Source organism: Symsagittifera roscoffensis, chromosome 3, assembly GCF_963678635.1.
Source record: "Symsagittifera roscoffensis chromosome 3, txSymRosc1.1, whole genome shotgun sequence".
In the NCBI taxonomy this organism is placed as follows: domain Eukaryota; kingdom Metazoa; phylum Xenacoelomorpha; order Acoela; family Convolutidae; genus Symsagittifera; species Symsagittifera roscoffensis.
This window is the reverse complement of record NC_087064.1, coordinates 72,563,629-72,584,687: the sequence shown is the minus strand read 5'-3', so window position 1 is coordinate 72,584,687 and position 21,059 is coordinate 72,563,629. Positions and strand designations below refer to the sequence as shown.

Below are 21,059 nucleotides of genomic sequence, written 5' to 3'. Positions count from 1 at the left end.
ATAATAATTCTAATAATCGCCATAGAAGTAGTACACCTAAACATCAAAGGAATATAAATCAAGTACAATCAAATCCAGAAACAACATCAGACCCTCCAGGTATTGACGACACAGTAAATGATGTGTTACAACTCAATCAAATAAACTGTGAATCATCAGACTCAGAAAGTGAAACAGAAAACACTATCTCCATCAATATGATAAAAGTCGAAAATGACTATGAACCTGTTATATATGAACAACCTTTTTCATCACACATATATGAGAATCAATCAGAACTCCTTCACAATTATTATATTGAACCCATCCATTCCACACCGACGACACAAAAAACTAATGAAATTAACACTACAAATCAACCCAATGAGAACGAAAAAACAAAATGCTTGAATACAAATCACATCTATCAAAACATACAAAAAGAACAACCCAAAGAAAAAATTTGGACAATACCATTTCTTTTAGAAAGTGCAAGAAGCAAAGAATTTCAACCACCAGATCTTGAAATTGATTTTTTAATTGATTCAGGAGCAGAATCAAATATAATAAACATTCCCACATGGAATGAAATAAAAACCTTACACCCAAAGCTAACACCTCTTGAAACCTCCAGCAAACTAGCAACAGCACAAGGATCAACATTAATAAACTACGGAAAAATTCAATTATTTCTTCTCCCCACAAGAACAATGGAGCAAAACAAAATTTTAACCAAACCATTTAAACAAATATTCCATATCACTGATATCAAACACAATATCATTGGAATACCATTTATCTCTAAATATATACCAACAATCAACATCTTAAATAGTAAAATATTAATCAAAGATAAATATACAAAAACAAAAGACACATCCCTAACATTTTTTCAAAGACTAAATAAACAACCACCATTCTTTTCAAAATTTTACCCAATATATAACCAACAAAGAAAACACTTGAAACCACTATCAGGAAACATCTATAATTTTTCAATCAAACAAGTTCACCAATATGATAAAAAACAAAACAAACAAAAATTTTATATGTCAGATTTTGAATTCAAGCCTATTCATAAGTTTTTCAAAATCACAATCTCATCAATAAAATATTTGAAAAACTCGAATTCAGATATTATTTCCTTACATGTATACAACAATACACCTTACCAAGTAACATTACCTTTAGGACTTTTAGGCTATTGCGAAACCAACGCTACAATATCACCAATACACGAAAAAGCATATCGTGTAAATAATATACTCCAATTACTAGATATCTGCCAGTCCACAATCCTTAATGAAGAATTGTCTATAAATAATATAATGAAAACAGAAATACGGATTATTTCACAAAAACCCCATATTTCAAACCTACATTCAACATAAGTAACTACACAGAGAATCAACAGAAATTTTTAACAATGTTTAATTTCCAACATTCACAAATAACACAAGACAAATTTGAAAAACTAGCCAAGCAGCTAATTAAATATTCATCAGTCTATGCAACATCCAAATTTGATGTTGGCAAAATCATCTCATCACTACATCTCCCATTAAAACCAGACGCAGTTTTCAAAAAACAAAGAGCAAGTAAAGTACCAATTCACTTACACGATAAAGTGAACAGATTACTCGACATTTTAGAACAATACAACATTATATCACCAGTAAACAAAGAAGAACAACCAAAAGGCAACACATTTATCAACCCTGTTATAATTCTAGCCAAAGGAGAATCATTAAAAATTGTTCTCGATGCTAGATACCTCAACTCACTCATAGATGAATCAAAGTGTAATTGGCCCATTGAACCAATACAAGTTATTTTAACAAAAATAAACGGAAAATACTTTACCACCGCCGATATGAATAGTGCATATAATCAAATGCCATTAGATGAACAATCACGACGTTTAACACAATTTGTTATTGGAAACCAACAATACGAATTCAACCGCTTATTCTATGGAATATCCATAGGACCAGCAGCATTTTCAGCTTTTATGAGCAAAATTTTTAGACCACTAATACTCAAGAAAAACGCAATCACCTATTTAGACGATGTTTTTATGCAATCACAGACAAAAGAGGAAATGTTCAATGTTTTAGAACAATATCACCAAATACTTCAGAACGAAAATCTGAAGGCCGCCCCCGATAAATCACACTTCTTTTTGACAAGAGTTAAATTCTTAGGACATAATATAGAGAGAAAAACAATCACTCCATTGAAATCACGTATAGACGCTATTCAAAAACTCCAACCACCAACAAATAAAAAGAAAACCCAAGAATTCCTTGGAATGTTAAACTTTTTAAGCAAATATGTTTATAAAATGCAATTATATCTACGACCATTCTATAATATACTTAGACAACAAAATAATTTTGAATGGAATACAGAACATCAAGCACGATTTGAAGAAATTAAAAAACTTCAAACTGAACAAATTTCAAACACAATTCCAGATTCAAATCAACCATTTTATGCAATGTGCGATGCTTCGAACTTTGGCATCGGCGCAGCATTATTACAATCACATAATAGTACAAATAAAATGAACCTCATATCAGCAAATTCTCGATTATTCACTCAAGCAGAGCTACGACTCTCAACTCTAATGAGAGAATGTACAGCCATAATATATACACTAACAGAATATGAATTTCTGATACTTGGATCAAAACATCCCACAGTTCTATTCACAGACCATAAACCAATCATCTTTCTTTTTACACAAAAGTCTAATCCAAACCACCGAGTTTATAGATTTCAACTAATTTTAAGGAAATTCCCAAACTTACATATAGTTTGGACCGCAGGAAAAAATCTTGCATTACCAGACACCTTAAGTCGAAATACGCCACCTGAATTACTTACACGTAAAACCACAGTTGAAATACCCAAAAATATAAAATTCTACCTTGCAGAAAATGAAACATCACCCCGACTAGAATGCAAATATGCAGTAAAAACTGACGTTGAACAATCACAGATAAACAATCTACAACACTTCCCACTTTATTTAGATTGTCAAAATAATCACTATGAAGTTGACCTACTTGGAACATCAACTTTTAAACCAATCCCATATTCACAATGGATAAAAAATAACACCCAACAAAAAAGAATAAAACAACACCCGCCTAAAAAAAACCATTTCCCACTAATTGAAAAAGAAAATTTAACTGATAAAATAAACTTATCAGGACCACAAACAAACGATTCAAAATACACAATAAATCAAGTTTTTGACCTCCATAACCCACTTGATACAATACCCTTATCTAAATTAGAAATTGAACACATTTTTCACCCCCCAACAGAAAAAATTACAATTTCAACACTGAAACAATATCAAAATCTTGACCCAGTAATTCGACAACTAAAATCATGGCACAAATATAAAACTAAACCCGTCAAGGCAGATACAACTATTTTAGGAAATAAAACACTCCTCCGATATTTTCGAAAATTCAATAATACAACAATTAACGAAAACACAGACCTTCTAGAATACAAACTAAATGAATCTACAGTTCCCTGTCTCCCTTTGAGTATGATTCTCATAGCTTTTAATATTTCACATACACAAAATATTAAAGGACACTCTGGATCAGAGAAAACATATTCAAATTTTATACAAAACTTTTATTTCCCAAATGCACCAATTTGGATAAAAATACTATGCAATGATTGTATAGTATGCCAACTAAATAAACCTCACCCAAATCAAAAACAAATAGCACAAAAACAAGATTTTAAAGGACAAAGTTTGTACTTTAACCATCGTATCTCATTTGATACTAAAGGACCAATTTCACCCTCATCAGAAGGAAACTCCTACATTATGGTAATTGTTGACGCATTTACACATTATGTAGCACTTAACCCAGTACCACATTGTAACGCTTATTATGCTTACACAACGCTTTATGAACACTGGATAGCAAAATTCGGACTACCAGAAATTTTAGTTACAGACAACGGTACAGAATTCATAAATAATGAAATCATCACACTATGTCATCTATATAACATCAAACACAAACCACGTACATCTCACGCACCTTGGACAAACGGCTTAGTCGAAGGTATGAACCGTTCATTACAAGAATATCTCAGATGTATCATCAATGGAAATGATACAAAATACACCGAATGGTCAGCAGATGTAAAACTATTTCCCTTAGCATATAATTCACAAATTACGACAACTCTAGGAATGTCACCATATGAAATGGTTTTTAACCAAAAGCCACGCAAACCAATAATGTTTACAGCAAACTCTCATAAAAACGCACAAGGTTATTGTCAACCAAATAAAGACTCAATTTGTTATAACCTACCATTACATACACACGATGAAGATCATTTTCATCACCCACAAATTCTTAAATTAGCCTCCGGTACACACACCGAATGGATTTTAAACAGAGATAAAAAACACAATGAAATTTACCAAAAAGTAACAAAAAAGTTGTTACAAAGGCAAAATATTAATGAACAAATAAATTCACGCTTTACACCAGCCTCCGATTTAAAAATTGGAACATTTGTTTTAATACCCTATTTTAATACTCAAAAAGGAATTTCAAAAAAATTACAACCCCTTCGTAAAGGACCATACCAAATAATTGCAAAACCCACTGATGTCACATATAAAATCACCGACTCAGACAAAAAAGAAATCATTCAACACCGAAATAACCTATTACCTTATTATCCAAAAGAATACGCACTCCGCGAACTAACTCAATTATATTCTTTTACAGGTTTACAAGTTATTCAAAATGATCCACATACGGAAAATCCAACAAAGGAACAAAAAGATGTTCACCTCAAAAACCAAATAACAAAATCAACTACCACAAAAAATAACACAAAAAATCTAGATCAAAATACATCACAAAAAGAAAGAAAAAATAGAAAAATGACAGAACAAATAATACCCCAAGAACAAATCGACAAATCAGAACATAGAGAGTCTTCACGACTTAGAAATCAACCACGTAAAAATTATAAATTATTCATCCCACAATCTAAAATATTAAAGAAAGTTGAATTTCAAAAACAACTTTAATTCTACATTTAATAATCCTTGCACCTCTGAAACATTTTACACTTTCACTTTTCAAGATAACATGCTGACAAACACGCAGCGATTCTAGTTCAAAATTAGCCAATAGGATTCATCCAATCCGTCACCTTCTATAACTTTAACACAAACCAACTAGACGAAAAATATTAAACTCCAGGCATATCTATAACTATAACTCTACGACCTACAGGTCAAAAATAAGCAAACCACTCCAACTTGACAACTAAAATAAATATCACCATAATATCATAACCCTCCCTTATCTAATAAACCAAAGATCAACAATATTTCCCCAACTCAGACCTCAAATATCCCCCAAACAAATATGTTAAATTAGCCTAAAGTAAAAGAACGACCATTTTATTTAGCCTAAAGTATAAAAATCTCAAAAATACCCCAGATCATTTGACAAATGAAAATAAAGACAAAGAAGACCTCCCGATCACCATAAAAATTGCCCCCAACAATTTTTTACAAAACTCAACCCACTTGTCAAAAAACTAATAAATAATCTGACCACACTTGAAACTTGCCCCAAACAACAAAAAATATTCGATCACGAAGTCATTTCTTAAATGCTCTTCTATCAAACAGTCACTAAAATTATCACAAACCTCAAACAATTTTTTACGATACTTGAAACTTTCATAATATTTCTTTTTGATATCCTTGAATCTTTTCTAATAATCTTAATCATTTTTTGTAATTTTTTTTTAATTTTCTACACTATATTCGAACTATTTCTCCAACTTTCAAAAACCCTTAATTATATCCACAGGTACGATTCATACAACTTGTCTTAATGATACGAACTATTTTCAGTAGAACTGATATTTTTCTAATATTTGTAATTTTCATAACATTTCTATCATCCCTCATTTTGACCATATGCAAATGTATAAAGAAAGCAATCATCACATTCGCTCTAGCAACAATCCTCCTAATTCTTTTGTTAGAAGAATACTATAATAAACATAAACTTTTTCACTAAAAGAATAGACCAAAAAGCTATCAAAAATTGCTACCCAACAGTCACAAAGTCAGTCTTCACCGACATCATCCCAAGATAACCCAACAACACCTTCCACTACCCAAAATCCTCAAACATCTACACGAATTTCCTTCCAATATAACCCATACACTTTTGAAGAACGACACGCTCGTTTATCTGAACCACTCGAACCAGTTCAACGACAAGCACCTTTGAGTGAACCAACATATAACTTATACCCAACACTACCACAAGAATTAAGTAGAATAAGAAATCCTAGTCAAAACCAAAATACAGTCGAAATAAATAGACAAATTATACATCCTCGACGAAACAGAAATTTTCAAACTCCCCGAGTTCATTTTGATATACCTCAATCCCCATCACAAAACACTCCAGAAAACCCCATTGGTATATTACCAGAAACCCCTACGCTTCTTTCACAACGTAGCACCTCAAGCCTACCATCAGATTACTTAGGTTCAACACCAACATCTGATCAAATACGTGAAAATCCCTTTAACCCCCCAAACCAGGCATCACGACTACCATATTGGACAACACATTCATTTACACAAGGTGAACTAAATTTAGTCAATGATCCAATAGATATTTCTACGGATACAACAACATCCTCATCACTACCAGAAACATTATCACTACCATCAACACCATCAATAAGCCAGATTTCACCACCACCTTTTAACTTAAATTTCCCAAATAATCTCGACGCTAGATATCGAGAACAATCATCAACAAATATCCCTTTAAGACTAGATTGGAATACATTTACAGCACCTCCACCATTATTTGGACAACATCTAGAAAGTAATCGCCTTCACAACTGGGCACTTAATAGATTACAATACCGACAAGACATTCACGACGATATCCGTGATCACAATATCCAAATACTCCAACAAAACAGTTTACAATTAAAATCTTGAAATCACAGTTAAATTAAACAACATTACTCAACATCCCTACCCATTAAATCCACCAAACATAACAGCTCAATCACTACCACCACCATTTATAACCACTGAAGTAATATATAAATACGACAGATATACCAAAAAGACAATTGGTTACATCACATTTTATAACCCATACTCAGGATTATCATACACATGTATATTCTAAAATTATTAATTTTTCTCCAACTCCTTTTTCTAGTAATCTCAAATCAAAACATAAACCCTTCTCCCCGCACAGGACCCCAAGATTTATTAGTAACACATTACGATTGTGAAGAAAACGAACAAAAAACACTACACAAGTATGCAATAAATCAAGTATCACAATGCGAAACAGAACCCCAAGCCATAGAAACTACAAATGTAATAGCAACACTTTATTCAAAAGCCCGAGCAACAACAATTACAGGATATAAATTCACAGCAACATTTTCTGAAAAGAAAGTACATTGTTCACAAGTCTCAAACGGAAATAAAAACCGACTTGACCATGAATCATTCTACCAGAGTAATATAGAACGACTTTTACATCTCAATCCCGAAGATTGTAAAAACGAGTTACTCCGACTAAACATCACAAAAAATAAAAACACAGATAGAAAGTTAGTAAATTTCCAAGTTTTTTCAGATTCTGTACATCAAGCAGAACTTGAAAGATATCAAGGACATATAAAATTAGATGAAAAGTACCCATATAACGGCGCACACGGACGATTAACCTATGACATGCACGATAAACACTGGATACCACACATTGGTATAAATAACCCATCAAACTGCAAAGCAGACACAAAAAACAAAGGATACCAAGAGATCATGTTTTTCGATTGGAAATTACAACTCGAAAAAATACAACTCACACGAGATTTATCAGACAACACAATGATCTATCAAGGAATTAGATTACCTTGTAAAAACGACCAAGGTTATTGCGACCCTACAACAAGAACACAAGCAACAATTGTTTGGTTCCCCGAAGACACATGTACAACATTTCAAGTAGCAAAAATACACGCTCGTATGATAAAAGTTCACGAAAAATATTTTATACAATCAATACCATATGAACAAGTAAATCCATTACGAAAAATAAGTTCTAATTTTAGAAACATTCATAATATAGAAAACAAATTAACACGATTTCAAATATATCAAGAAACAGAACTTGCATGTAAATACAGAAACCCACTTCACAAAACACAATACTCCGAAATATTAGTTGAATACGAAAATGGATTCGACATGACCACTGGAAAAATAAAAGTCGACCCATACGCCACAAGTCATCCCCTAAATGAAGGAACATCATATATACCAGTTAATTTTCAAAAGAATACAGGTCAACCTGGTGGACATTTAAAGCCCCAAGACGATCAAAGCACACGTTTACAAGAACTATCACTAATGAATAGTACATATTTCGGTAATATCCACTATGATATTCACTTAGATATGAAACTAGACTACACGATTAGCCGAATTTTTCAAGAAATGTCACTCTCTGAATTAGAAACACTACACCAACTATGCGAATTAGAAAGAACACAAATATTACAATCACTTGCACTAGCAGTATTAAAAATACCCTACGCAGGATATTTACTATCAGGAAATAGATCAAATTTTTTAGACTATGAAGGAAACATCTTATGGTTTTATACTTGTTTTAAAAAAGTATCACCACTTTACATTTTTGAAGATAAACGATGCTATAAAAGAATCCCTATCTTTTATAACAATAAAGTACATTTCGTTGACATACTTTCACGAAAAACCTATTTCTGGGATACCGCAGTCCCATGTGGATCAGAAAATAGCCACAATGTAGTACAACTAAACCCTGATGAAGATAAATATTACCTTCTCACCCCATATCCCACATTAATGCAATCACTCAAAAAATTTTCACCAGAAAGCATTCGCGCTATCGCTCGAAACCCAAATATAGACTTACAATCAATAGGAATATACTCAAAATCAGATATTCAACATCACATTAGAACACAACAATTCCAAGAATTATTAACACAAATGGACACAATACAAAGACAATCAATTGACCAAAACTTACGCAAACTTGCCGAAACCGCAGGATTTGCAGACATCTATACGCAAGATTATAGCGGATATTTTAAAGACATTAAAGACATACCGTCCCCAAGATATATCACCTATCAATATTTTTAGCTTTGTTACACTCAAGAATGAGATTCTTGATTTTCTAGGATGGCCCTACTACATCTTAGAAAAACTGACTATTTTATACGCAATGTTTAACTTTATTGGATTTCTTTTTTCACTCTTAAAAGGAATCTATAACACATGTGCTATACACACACAAGTCAATAGACAAGCAAGTGTAGCACGCATACTATTTGCAGGATTTTTTGGAATCTTTTCTACATCTATAAACAAAATTCTTTTAGACGCACAAATAAAAGAATATAACACAAAAATAGCAACAAGACAGAACACATACGACGAAGAACATAACAATGTAGACACAACGCCAACAGCACCACAGTTACCACCCCTACCACATAACCATCCATTATCCCTAGTCCCACGTAATTTTCGAAATTTAGCCATAACACATAATCAAAATTTTAGACCAACCATATCACAAAGTCCCATCCAACATGTAATGCCACACCACTCACAAGATGAAAATACTTATGAACAAATTATAGAACAACCCCATACCACCGCTTTTCAGTCTCAAAATAATAATTTTTTTAGCCCACGATGAGCCGACAACTTGGATCCCTACACCGATCAAATTCCCACCCAACCAACCTCACCACTCCAATCCCAATAATACCACTTTTTGCTTTTCCGCCACCCGATTTCCCCACCAGTAATGTAACATCCGGCATGAATTCCGATACTAATTCACACATCTCAGTTTTATACTCCATCTCACAACTCAATAACCCGAATATTGAAACCCCCGATGAATTTGCCGACTCTGAACCATCTCCATCAATTAATTTTCACACCAATTCCTCAAAATTTTCCCAGCCCCCTTTTCAACCCATACTACCAAATAACCCTGTCCCAACCAATTCTACACCCTCTTATGCTTCCCAAGTCACTCCAACCTACTCCTCACTTCACTCAGACCAATCATCTCATTCTCCAGACACCCCCCGAATCTCCCCAGAACTAGATAATTTCATTACCCTACAACAACAACCCTACCACCTTGACACCCCAACCATAAACCAAATCTCATCCACAATAGATTCATCCAACCCTCCTACCCCTACACCCTCTTCAATTTATACCGAATCATTAGCACCATCATCCACATCTACTGAATCTTCACTCAGCACTAATAGAGCTTACCGCACTTTTAAAAGAAAGTTCCCCAACCATGCTTTCCCAGCGAAACCAGGAACAGCCCGTGAATATATCAACCATCCAAAACACACTAACACAAAAGAATTTTTAGCTATCACCTTACCCTCATTTCCACAATACACCTTAAACACCCCTCACGACACTAACGAGACACGTAACTTTGTAGACGAACACGTTTTAATGCCTACCCTTCCTTGGACCTCATATTATCATTTTACTAATCCCCTTTGCCTACCTTTATCTAACACTCACATCGATATAGAACGAAATAAGGACATGCTATATCGACTCACTACACCACTAACACCTAGACAATTTACTTACATTGGATATAAAAAATCACTAAAGACACACACTGCACCCCGAGCTAATGAATATACACTAGAATATTACGATCATAACATCATCAGAACTAACCAAGATCAATTCTTAGACGACGATCGCTTCGCTAACCCACAAATCACCGAGAAATTTTTCATTAAAACACCATATGTATTTACACTAAATATCTTCGATCGCAAGTTTGACCACATTATTTCAGAAGCACTAACAGACACACAAGCCTACGAAAGTTTTAAAGAACGCTTCCAAATATTTTCACTAACCTTTCATTTCCTTGCACCACATGAAAGAGATTTGCACTGCTCACACGATATTATGTTGCGCACTAAACAAACACACACATATACTTATTATCGTTTCATCCAAAATCACTTTGACCTACACACTCCCTCCAGACAACCACACCATCGTTTTCAATTCATCAATTCCAAATACACCTCACCATTCTTTCTTAACTTCACATATTGCATTAAAGATACTAACTTTCATGGTATTCTTCGAAATTATGATCCCATAACCCAAATGTATATTTTTTGTCCCATCACCAAGACCTTCAACGCAGAAGAATCCCGACCCTTCCTTATCCCACACGAGTTTGTACAACCTATAGAAATCCCCATTTTAGAATTCATCCATAACACTAAATTCAATCACAAATTATATAATCTAATCCAAAACACACCTTATGAATTTGCAGTTGGCACTGAAGAACTAACCACCATTAAAGCACTTCAATTGCTTTGGCCACTACTTCAAACTAAAAATATCATCCGCATTTTAGCTAAATTACTAACAGCTTCAGATCTCATCCACGACATCTTCCCCCACGGTTTCTTCCCCGACGACTAACAGGTAAGTATGAATTATACATATTACTAACTAATTAAAATATTAGAAACTCACCATTCTTTATCCATGTTTTCTTTAGAATTTTAGCCTTCATCCAACGATCATCTGAAAAATTCACAAAAGAAAAATAAAAAATAGCAAACTTCTTCAAAACTGTTTAAAACCCTATTAAATTTTTGCACCAACAATTAAATAAATATAATACCAATGCAGTAATTTAAATTATAAATTTTTCCCCCACAAGCAGTAAATCTAAAAATGATGAAAATTTGTAACTTAACTTTTCCCCAACAACTAGCAGTAAAATTAAAAATTCTATGTAATAAATTGATAAAACGAAAATGCAGTACTAACCTTTTGATATTTCCATTCATTCGCACAAACATTCTATCCACACTCGCACAGCTCGCCCAGGAAGAATTGTTTAAAATAATGAATTTCAGTTTCAAGCTTTCACACTCGATAACTCTAACACAAGATAACACGTTTCAAACTTTCCTTTAACCCGGTTGGAAAGGAATTATACACTAAACAACACTAACCAACGCAGCTTACTAAACACCACAAATCATAGAATAACAGCATGACTAAGAAAAGGAAACCAACGGTACCCAAACCGGATTAACCCAGTTTAAAACTGGATAATTTATTCTTTTGAAGACTATTATAAAGTCTAAGAAAGAAATAATAAAACACAAAAAAGTCGAAAGACAAACCCATACCACAAACAATTTGATTTTTGAAAAAAGGACACAACCAACAAGACATAAGAAAAACCACAACAAACCCAACATAAAACGTTGTCACATAACAGGACCTCTCACAAAAACCGCATGCAATCATACTCCCACTCCTGGCCTAACCCACCAGGAAGGACGTCCTGAGCATGCTCTATAGCCGGCCTAACCCACCGCGCTACATCCACGCTTTGTGACCACACTCCTATTTTTAATAAGAGCTACTCAAGGTTGAGTAACTCTTCAAAATAACTGAACTAAAACAAAAAGCTTTTGTGAAAACAACTAACCAAAATCATAATTAAAAAATATTAAACTAATAAAAGTTTTATAAAATGTAAATTATATTATGCAATATATAGATCAGCATACAACACCAAAGAGGAACATCCAAAGACAAAATGAACCCACTACACTCGAAAAAGAATGGCCAACCACAATCAATATGCCGCCCACAATCACAACTCAAAGGATTTAGAGTACGACTTGACTTCGCAGAAAAGGACTTCATTGAACTAGAACAATGACCACCTCGATGTTCAAGTATACGTACAGATCCGAGTAACCAGGCATCCCCTCCACACACAATCTCCACGCCATTCCCAGACAGGGTCAAACACAAAGAAGTTCTCACCAATGAAACAGAAAAACCTGACATAGCCAACCATTCTGAAATCAGATTTGAGTTTGTTGCGATAACCCAGTCGTTGTCTTGAAGAAGACACAACGATTGAATCTGGGACTTCTCTAATAAGAAAACCCAGAAGAAATAAGATGTTCGCCAAATACCAACGTCCATCATCCATCCTTTGAATTGCAGAAAGACTATTCTAAAAAACTCTGTAAAACCCGGATGGGTGGAACCTGATCTAAACTACATTTTATGATTGGATAAATTAGATATTTTACCAATGTAAAGTATTTAATATTAACCAATCATGATCCATCTGACTAACAATCCACTTATTTGTAAGTGCTGAAATTACTTGTAATTTCAGCACCAGAGAGATTTGAATTTAACTTAGAAGTTAGTTGAACTCTCCCGAGTACTTCAGCAGCCGCAATAAACCAGTATACCCTAGATCTATTGAGCCTAGCAGAGACTAGTTAAACAACCTGAGACTAGATAGTATAAGAGTAAGATTAGGATCGGTATTAGACTAAGAAGTTGCACGAATCTATCCGGCCGAAAATAAGATAGCGTGACGAGCAGACGGTGTACCCTATCCGAAATTACTCTATGAGTTATACACTTCGGTCCTAACTCAACATGCTGAAACTAGTTTATCTTCGATAAATCTGTGAGCTTGTGGAGCTTTGCTCAGAACGGAATTCAGTATACTTTGAATTTCCGTAGGCATGGCTGTTATAACAGTCTTAGCTACGGAAATGCAAAGTATACTGAAAACCGTTCTGAACAAATTTCCGAACTATAGGAAAAAACATATCCCGGCTCGAGGTTGTAGTTTTATGATCAGACGGTTACGACCACAATTTGGTATTTCCAGACTGCCTCGACCAAAAATGGACATTTTGGTCTTTACAGACTTTGTGGACAGAGGCAAGCTATCCGCGACCGGCGCGACTGAAGGAAAGATAACCGCCAACGCCTCGACCAAAGGAAAGTTAACCGCGACTGTCTCGACCAAAGGAATGTTAACCACGACCGGTGCGATCGAATCAAAGTTAGTCGCGGCGTTCGAAAAATTAGTCTCGATATGGTCGAAAAAATAGTCGGGTCGGTCGAAAAATTAGTCGCGGCATGGTCGAAAAATTAGTGGCGGTATGATCGAAAAATTAGTCGCTGCATGGTCGAAAATTTAGTGGCGGCTGTCAAAAAATTAGAGGCAAAAGTATAACTTATGGTACTTTACATGTTTTGTGACATAAACATCGACGATACGAAGTGCAGGAATCACTGCAGACAGTACTCCGATTGTTGAGTAAATGATGGTTCGGCGCCGAGTGCTGAGCAACACCTTGACTTCCGAGTACTTGACTGTGTACACATATCTTTCATAAGCCAGTGCGATTAGGCAATAGCAGTTCGTATAGTAGTTGATCCCCTCCAAAACTCGAAAGGGCCAACGGAGCTTGTCTTGAAATGTTTTGTAGATGTTCGCATCCATTCCTTGAGCAAATACTCCGTTACATGACCAGATTTGTGCCAAATCTTTCTCCCACACCTGTAAAAATCTCCAACTTTAAAATCTGCTGCGACAATGCAGTATGTGAGCTCAGTTGGGGATTGTCGCTCGGTTAACCCGATTGCTTAACCAATTTTTCTTGAAACATTGAAAAACTGCTCCACATAAGTTGATTTAAGTTGTTGTCTTACAAATGTTGCTGTATCAATGCCCTTTGAACGCTATTAAGTCTACAAATGAGCAAAATTTGGTATTTGAAAAAAGAAATTAACTGTTTGAGCATACGAATCCCCTCCCCAGTCTATTTAGGGGGGATAAAATAATAATGTCGTAGACATTAACTTTGAATGCAAAATAAATAGATGTGATTGATAGAAAAACTAATCAAAAATCAATTTCAAACAAGACTGCTCGTAAATCGGGGTAAAACCCTGAATGCTGCAAATGCACTTAAGGTCAATTGAAAAAAATTTTTTTGTTGAATAACTGACATACTGACAAACTTATTAAGAAAAAAGTTGTTTTTCTTTTTTCTCCATTTTATGTACGCTATGTAAAACACTGAGTGTGTGTGTTTAGCTTCTCGTATTGATACAATAGAATTAAATTGCTGGCCTCAATTCAATTTGGAACGCATGAACATGCTTCTTAGGCGTGTTATAAGTACGCAAAATATTGCACTTTTGGCCAAATTAGCAATTTTCAAACGCAAGTAACGTTACGAAAAATGATCACAGTTGAAATATCTTTTTAAATTTGAGCTTAGAATAACAATATCTCTGAGCTAGTATAAGAATTTTTGTATTCTAGATGTCGTTAAAAACTTCGAAAATGATTTTACGAGGTTTTTCCCGACTTTCGAAAAAAGTGCGGAATATCAATTTTTGACTTGTTTAAAACGTGTTTTCGACAAAACATTTTTATACTATTTGAGCTGTTATCCTAAGCTCAAGATATTTCACTTAAGATCACTTTTTGTAAAATTACGGGCGTTTGAAGATTGCTACTTTGCCTGGCCAGTTTGGAATAAATAAAGTGCGATATACTGCTCACTTATAACACGCGTAAGAAGCGAATTATTGCGTTCCTAATTGAATTGAGGCCAGCAATTTAATTCTATTGTATCGATACGAGACGCTAAACACACCCTCAGTATTTTACATAGCGTTACATAAAATGGAGAAACAATGAAAAAAATCTTCCTCAATTACTTTGACAATTATTCAACCAAAAAAATTTAATTGCACTTAAGCGCAGTCGGAACATTCAAGTTTTTGCCCTGATATACGAGCAGTCCTGTTATCAATTAGATCTACTTATTTTGCACTCATATTTAGTTTCTACGAAATCCGTGGAAAAGGGATTGCGTGGTTGCAAAATCTCCCGGGATGACCAAAAATACTAGTTATACAATTTCCATATATGGAAAAATGCTAGTCATACACTTTTCATGCAATTCCATACGTACAAAAAATTGCATGAAAGGTCTATGATTAGTATTTTTTTCATATATGGAAATTGTATGACTAGCATTTTTCCATAAACCAAAAATATTGATTTTTTACATTTTATTTCTCAAAATTTTGTGGTTGTGTTCGTAACCGAACACAAATGACATAAACCTTGATTACTCAAACGTAGTAACCAACGGTTTGGCCTTTTCGCATTGAAAATGCATTGGAAACAGCCTGATATGTGTTACTTCTGTCTCAGACAAACAATATAATGAAAATAATGAACTTTTAAATTTTGGCAATAATTTTCAAAGATGATTATTTCTAAAATTTGAATTTTTAAATTACCAAACATTGATCAAGGCATTCAAAAACATGTCATACAAAAGCCGGTCAACCCGGGCTATAGTTGTTAATTCTGAACAATGTCAAAATCAAGTGTCTAAGTTTTAGTGTTACAAAATTGATAAGACCAATAAGCTTGCCTTCAATTTGGAACAATTTTGTAGTGCATGATATTTTGCAAGCATATAATTTTTTCGCGTTATTGTTTCGCCATCATAAACAAAACTGCTCGCATCAGGGCCAAGCCCTGAACGGTCCGACTGCCTTTTAAGGTCTATGGAGCAGCATTAACATGAAAAAACTAAAGATTTTAAAATAAAACGAAATTTTTTTCCAATAAATTTGAGCTTTTTTGTGATAATCATCCCCCACACACCAAATAAAGTACAAAGTGATATGCTCCTAGTGACAAATCCTAGCTCCTAGTAACAAATCAATACTGGCAATTAAGCTTCCTTCAACCAATTTGGAACGATTTCTAAGACGGATTAAATCTCCGCTTACGCGTTAACAGCGCAAAATTTATCGCGCGTTAATTGTCCCAAATTGGCCAAAATGGCAATCTTTAAACCACCGTAACTTTACGAAAAATGATCACAGGTGAAATATCTTTTCAAATTTGAGCTTAGGACAACAATGCCTTTCGAATGATAGTTAAAAAATTTCGTCTAAAATGGCTAGTTAAAAAGTTGAAACTTATCCGAAGAAAAAAAAACCACCCCGAGCACAAATACTCCGTTACTTTTGTTACAAAAGTCGAAACACAAAACTTTTCTTACCGTCATAATATATTGTTTTCTATCGCAATATTCGAATACAAAACTTATTGCTGTCATCGTGGTATATACAATGGACGCGAAAACGCAGATGAAATCGAGCAACGATTGGTAGAATATTAGAAAGTACTCGCCACATCTCAACTCTTCTTTTGCCTTGAAACACCACAACACATACGCGTTCACAATCACAGTCAGGATCTGCGGCAGTTTCTGAAGCAATTCAGCAGATGATATAACACTCTCGCTTTTTTATATAAGCGGTAGCGTTTATCAAGTGCGATGTTTACCCGGGCTGAGGCCCGCGACTTGACTCAAGTCCTGACATAAGTCGCGCACGAGCACAAACACGGCATACCTAAGAATGGTCACGCAAAATCCTCAATTTAGCGCAAATTTGCAGCTTGAAACTGCGCAAAGCCGCAACATATGTCACTCAAAAACTTTTTTTGGGACATCTGCTGTAGGAAACAATACGGTTAATGAAATGTTTTTGCGTAGGACAATCAGTAGTTGGATATTACCGTTAAAACTTGGAAGGATAATCAACGCATTATTTGGCAATCCAACTTGTCAAAAAGAAGGTTTCAACAATATTGAAATTCTATTTCAAGAAATGTTACACTTCAAGCTTCCTTTCCAATATTCATGCGAAAAGCATGAATTCTATTTTTTTTATTATTTAATCATATTTAAGGAATACTGGCGACACAAGTCTTGCAAATTTGTGACGTTCGACACCATCGGATTCGGAGGGGGAGGGCGGACGCCCCCTCTCAGGGATTTGACCCCCTGCCGACCCGAAGGGTCCCCCCTTTGTACACTTTTTTGAGATATTCCTTTTTGGCTGACTGACCCTACAGTTTTTCTAAAAGCGCATATGGCGCTAAATTACACTAGTTTTGAGAGAGCGTGCGCCGAAAAAAAACGCTCCTTTTTGGTCTGTTTTTTCAAAAATGTTGGGTCCCGCAAGTTCGCAGAGAGTATTTTTGGTCGTGCAAACGCACTGTTGAAGATGTGAAACGTAGAGTGTGTAAATTTTAATTGCAAAGCAACTGTGAGGCATCAAATCTAAATCTTACTGCACTTCACTGTTTTAGCACATGCCGGACGATAGCGATCGCAAGGTCACAGCAGCAGGTCCCCAGACAGAAAGGTCAAACTCATATAAACTTACATAAACTCAAAACTGGTCCCTATATCATTTGGGCAACCACAAATAAATTTTAAATCTCAGATTGAAAATTTATCATACTCATAAATTTTTCCGTAGTTTTAATGAACAGTTTTAGTTTCAAAATGAGTTTTTCGGCATACTTTCCAACCCTCTCCCTGAGTCCTTTTTCCTTTTACTCATTTATGTTCGATACGGTGAATCATCACTCCACCCATTTGGTCCACTCCTCTTCGTTGTCGCGTCGATCGGCGCGTTGCTTCCTCACTCAACTTTCCCTTGTTACCGACGGTTATTGGTACTATCAATTTTTCCGTTCCCGACGGTTCGTCCACCCCGCTCGCCTGGTTTTCCGTAGCTGTACTTTGCTCTGCTTCGCCTTCTCGTCGCTCTCGTCTTCGCTGCTCTCGACTATTCGTTTCATCGCCCGTTTCTTTTCTGGATACTCCTTTCCGTTGTCCCCCGCTTTACTTTTAGATTCCCTTGGTTTACTCGGCCCCGGGGTATCAGCGTCGGTCCCTTTTTCAATTCTACTCTCTTCAGCCGCCGATCTAAACGAAACACCATTTCTCTTTAGTAATGATCCTTTTCCATTTGCACCGTATGTTTCGTCAATTTTTCAATTTTTAATGGTAAACGTTTATACCTCCTTGGATCTTTTGGGTCCGTTTTCCCGGACCGTTGGTAGACCGTCGTGGTGCTTGTCCTGGGGCGCTTTAGCCACTCTGGTACCTTGGGTACTTCTGGCGCTTTAGGTTCCTCTCTAGCCTCAGCTAACTCGTTCTCATCCAGGATCCTCGCGTTTTTCGGTTTTCAGGGGCGTACACGAGATCGCTGCGCTTTTCCCAGTGGAGATTCAGTAGAGATTAGCTTCTCTTCCATGATAAGCCTCAATTGGCGTCAGTTTAGTTCTACAGTGAGGAACAAATTGTAAATCGCTCAGCGCACGGGAGATCATTAATCCAAATTTGTAGTTCATATTTTCTCGTAGTTATGTTAGGACGTATGTTAGAACTGTCCCCCATATCACTTTTTGGAATGTCCGGTTTAAGGTTTTTACCTGCTTAAGGCAGCTTTTACAGAATTTTGCTGTGGCCGCGAGGTTCCTATGCATGAGCGGTATCCTATGCATGAGCGGTTCCTATGCATGAGCATTTTGTCCCGCCCGTGATGGTTGTAATGCAATTGGATCAATACTGCTGATTAGATGTCCTTCGGTATAGCCAGTCGGCCATCCATCCACAAACAACTTTCGCGCACAGCGAAATCATTGAAATGTTGAGCACAGTATTGTCCCAGTCTGGCGATAACATCCATGGGCCGTGGGTCCTTGTCTCGTATCGCGTCGCGGATTGCGTTCAGTATCGGGTCTTTTTCCAAATTAGCTTCAACTAATTTCAAATTTAGAATTTTTGGGTAATCAATTTTCTTAACTATTCAACTATCAGTAGGTACTATTGAATAAATCCAATTTTCACTATGCGCAAGGGAATAACACAATCCGGAGAATTGATGCGGGAATGAAACAATGGTGTTGAGTTTTTTCGAATTCGTTTTTTTTCGGAAAAATTTTATCTGGAGGTAAAATTTCTTTATCGGAATCTGAACTCACACTCGGCGGTTGATTTTGCACTCTATTTAATACTACATTGAGTTTTACCTTACCAAAATGGGTCGATGTCTTTACAACAGCAGAACGTGTTTTCGGATCGGTTTTCTCTGGAGAATTTATAGATGACATACTTGTTTTGATTGTTTCTTTCAATCGACAACTTGATTTTACGTACTGAGAACAACTGATAACGTACTGATTTTCTTGCTTCGTAATTTGCATATTTCCTTCGGTATGCAAACATCTCGATTCTGATTGGCTAACCGCCGGTTGCATGTAACCACGCCCTCTAGTGAGCGCTTGCTCTCACGGTTAATATTTGCATATTCTAATTTCCCTCCAGTTTCATTGGATACAACTTTTCTCTTTGAGTACAAGTATGATCGTCCGCTCTCTACTAACGGAGTTTCTCGAATTTGATTCCTTTTTTGACCCCTAGGATTTAACTGGTCCCTAGGATTTAATGCATCATTTATCATTTTTATTTTCGCTACTGCAAAACTTTCATCTTAATGACTTGTTTTGGGTGCCGCTGCATATGGAAACTGAGACAAACAATCTGCCATTCCCATTTTTGACCCTTGTCTATGTTCAAATTTGAAATCATACGGTAGCAAACGATCGTACCATCGAGTTAGCCGACTAAAAATGTTTTATTTCCTTTTGGTGATGAATTTAATAGTGTAAGTAACGCCTTGTGATCCAATACAACCGTGAAATAACATCCGTAGATATAGTTTCGGAATTTTTCCGTTGCCCACACTACCACGAGTAACTCCAATTTGTTTGTAGAACACTTTTTCTCGGCTGGATTAAGATAGCGTGACGCAAAGGAAATTGGGTGCCAACCGCTGGCACCGTACTGTTCTAAAACGGCTCCTAGGCCATCGTGACTAGCATCACAAACTATTCTAGTCTCACGGTGAATATCAAAATGCCTAAGCTCTACAATGTTTTTCACTAGAGATTTCAATTGTTGAAATGCGTTCCCGCAATTCGGTGTCCAGACAAAATCGTTGTTCTGACTGAGTAACGGTCGTAACGGTTTTTGCAAAAATTTATGCAAACTGTGCATAGAACCCATTAGTGATTTCAGTTGTTTCCTATATTTCGGGATTTTCAAATCTTCTACTGCATGTGTTTTCCGAACCGATGGCGCGATGCCATTTTTTCTGATTCGGAACCCTAACCATTTACAATCGG

The 21,059-nt window shown here is 35.6% G+C and overlaps 1 protein-coding gene across 2 annotated transcripts in view; it reads right to left on the bottom strand.

Annotated features, from left to right (window-relative positions):
• LOC134842582 (uncharacterized) overlaps window positions 1-21,059 on the bottom strand; it is a 57,054-nt gene that overhangs the window by 15,028 nt on the left and 20,967 nt on the right. The window contains exons 2-3 of one of the 2 annotated variants that reach the window (XM_063858989.1): window positions 17,074-17,283; window positions 14,223-14,534 (exon numbers count right to left, since the gene is read on the bottom strand). In XM_063858989.1, coding sequence (XP_063715059.1) covers window positions 14,223-14,534; window positions 17,074-17,283 — 522 coding nt within the window. The remainder of the gene's footprint in view (window positions 1-14,222; window positions 14,535-17,073; window positions 17,284-21,059) is intronic. The other variant, XM_063858990.1, reaches the window with a different exon arrangement.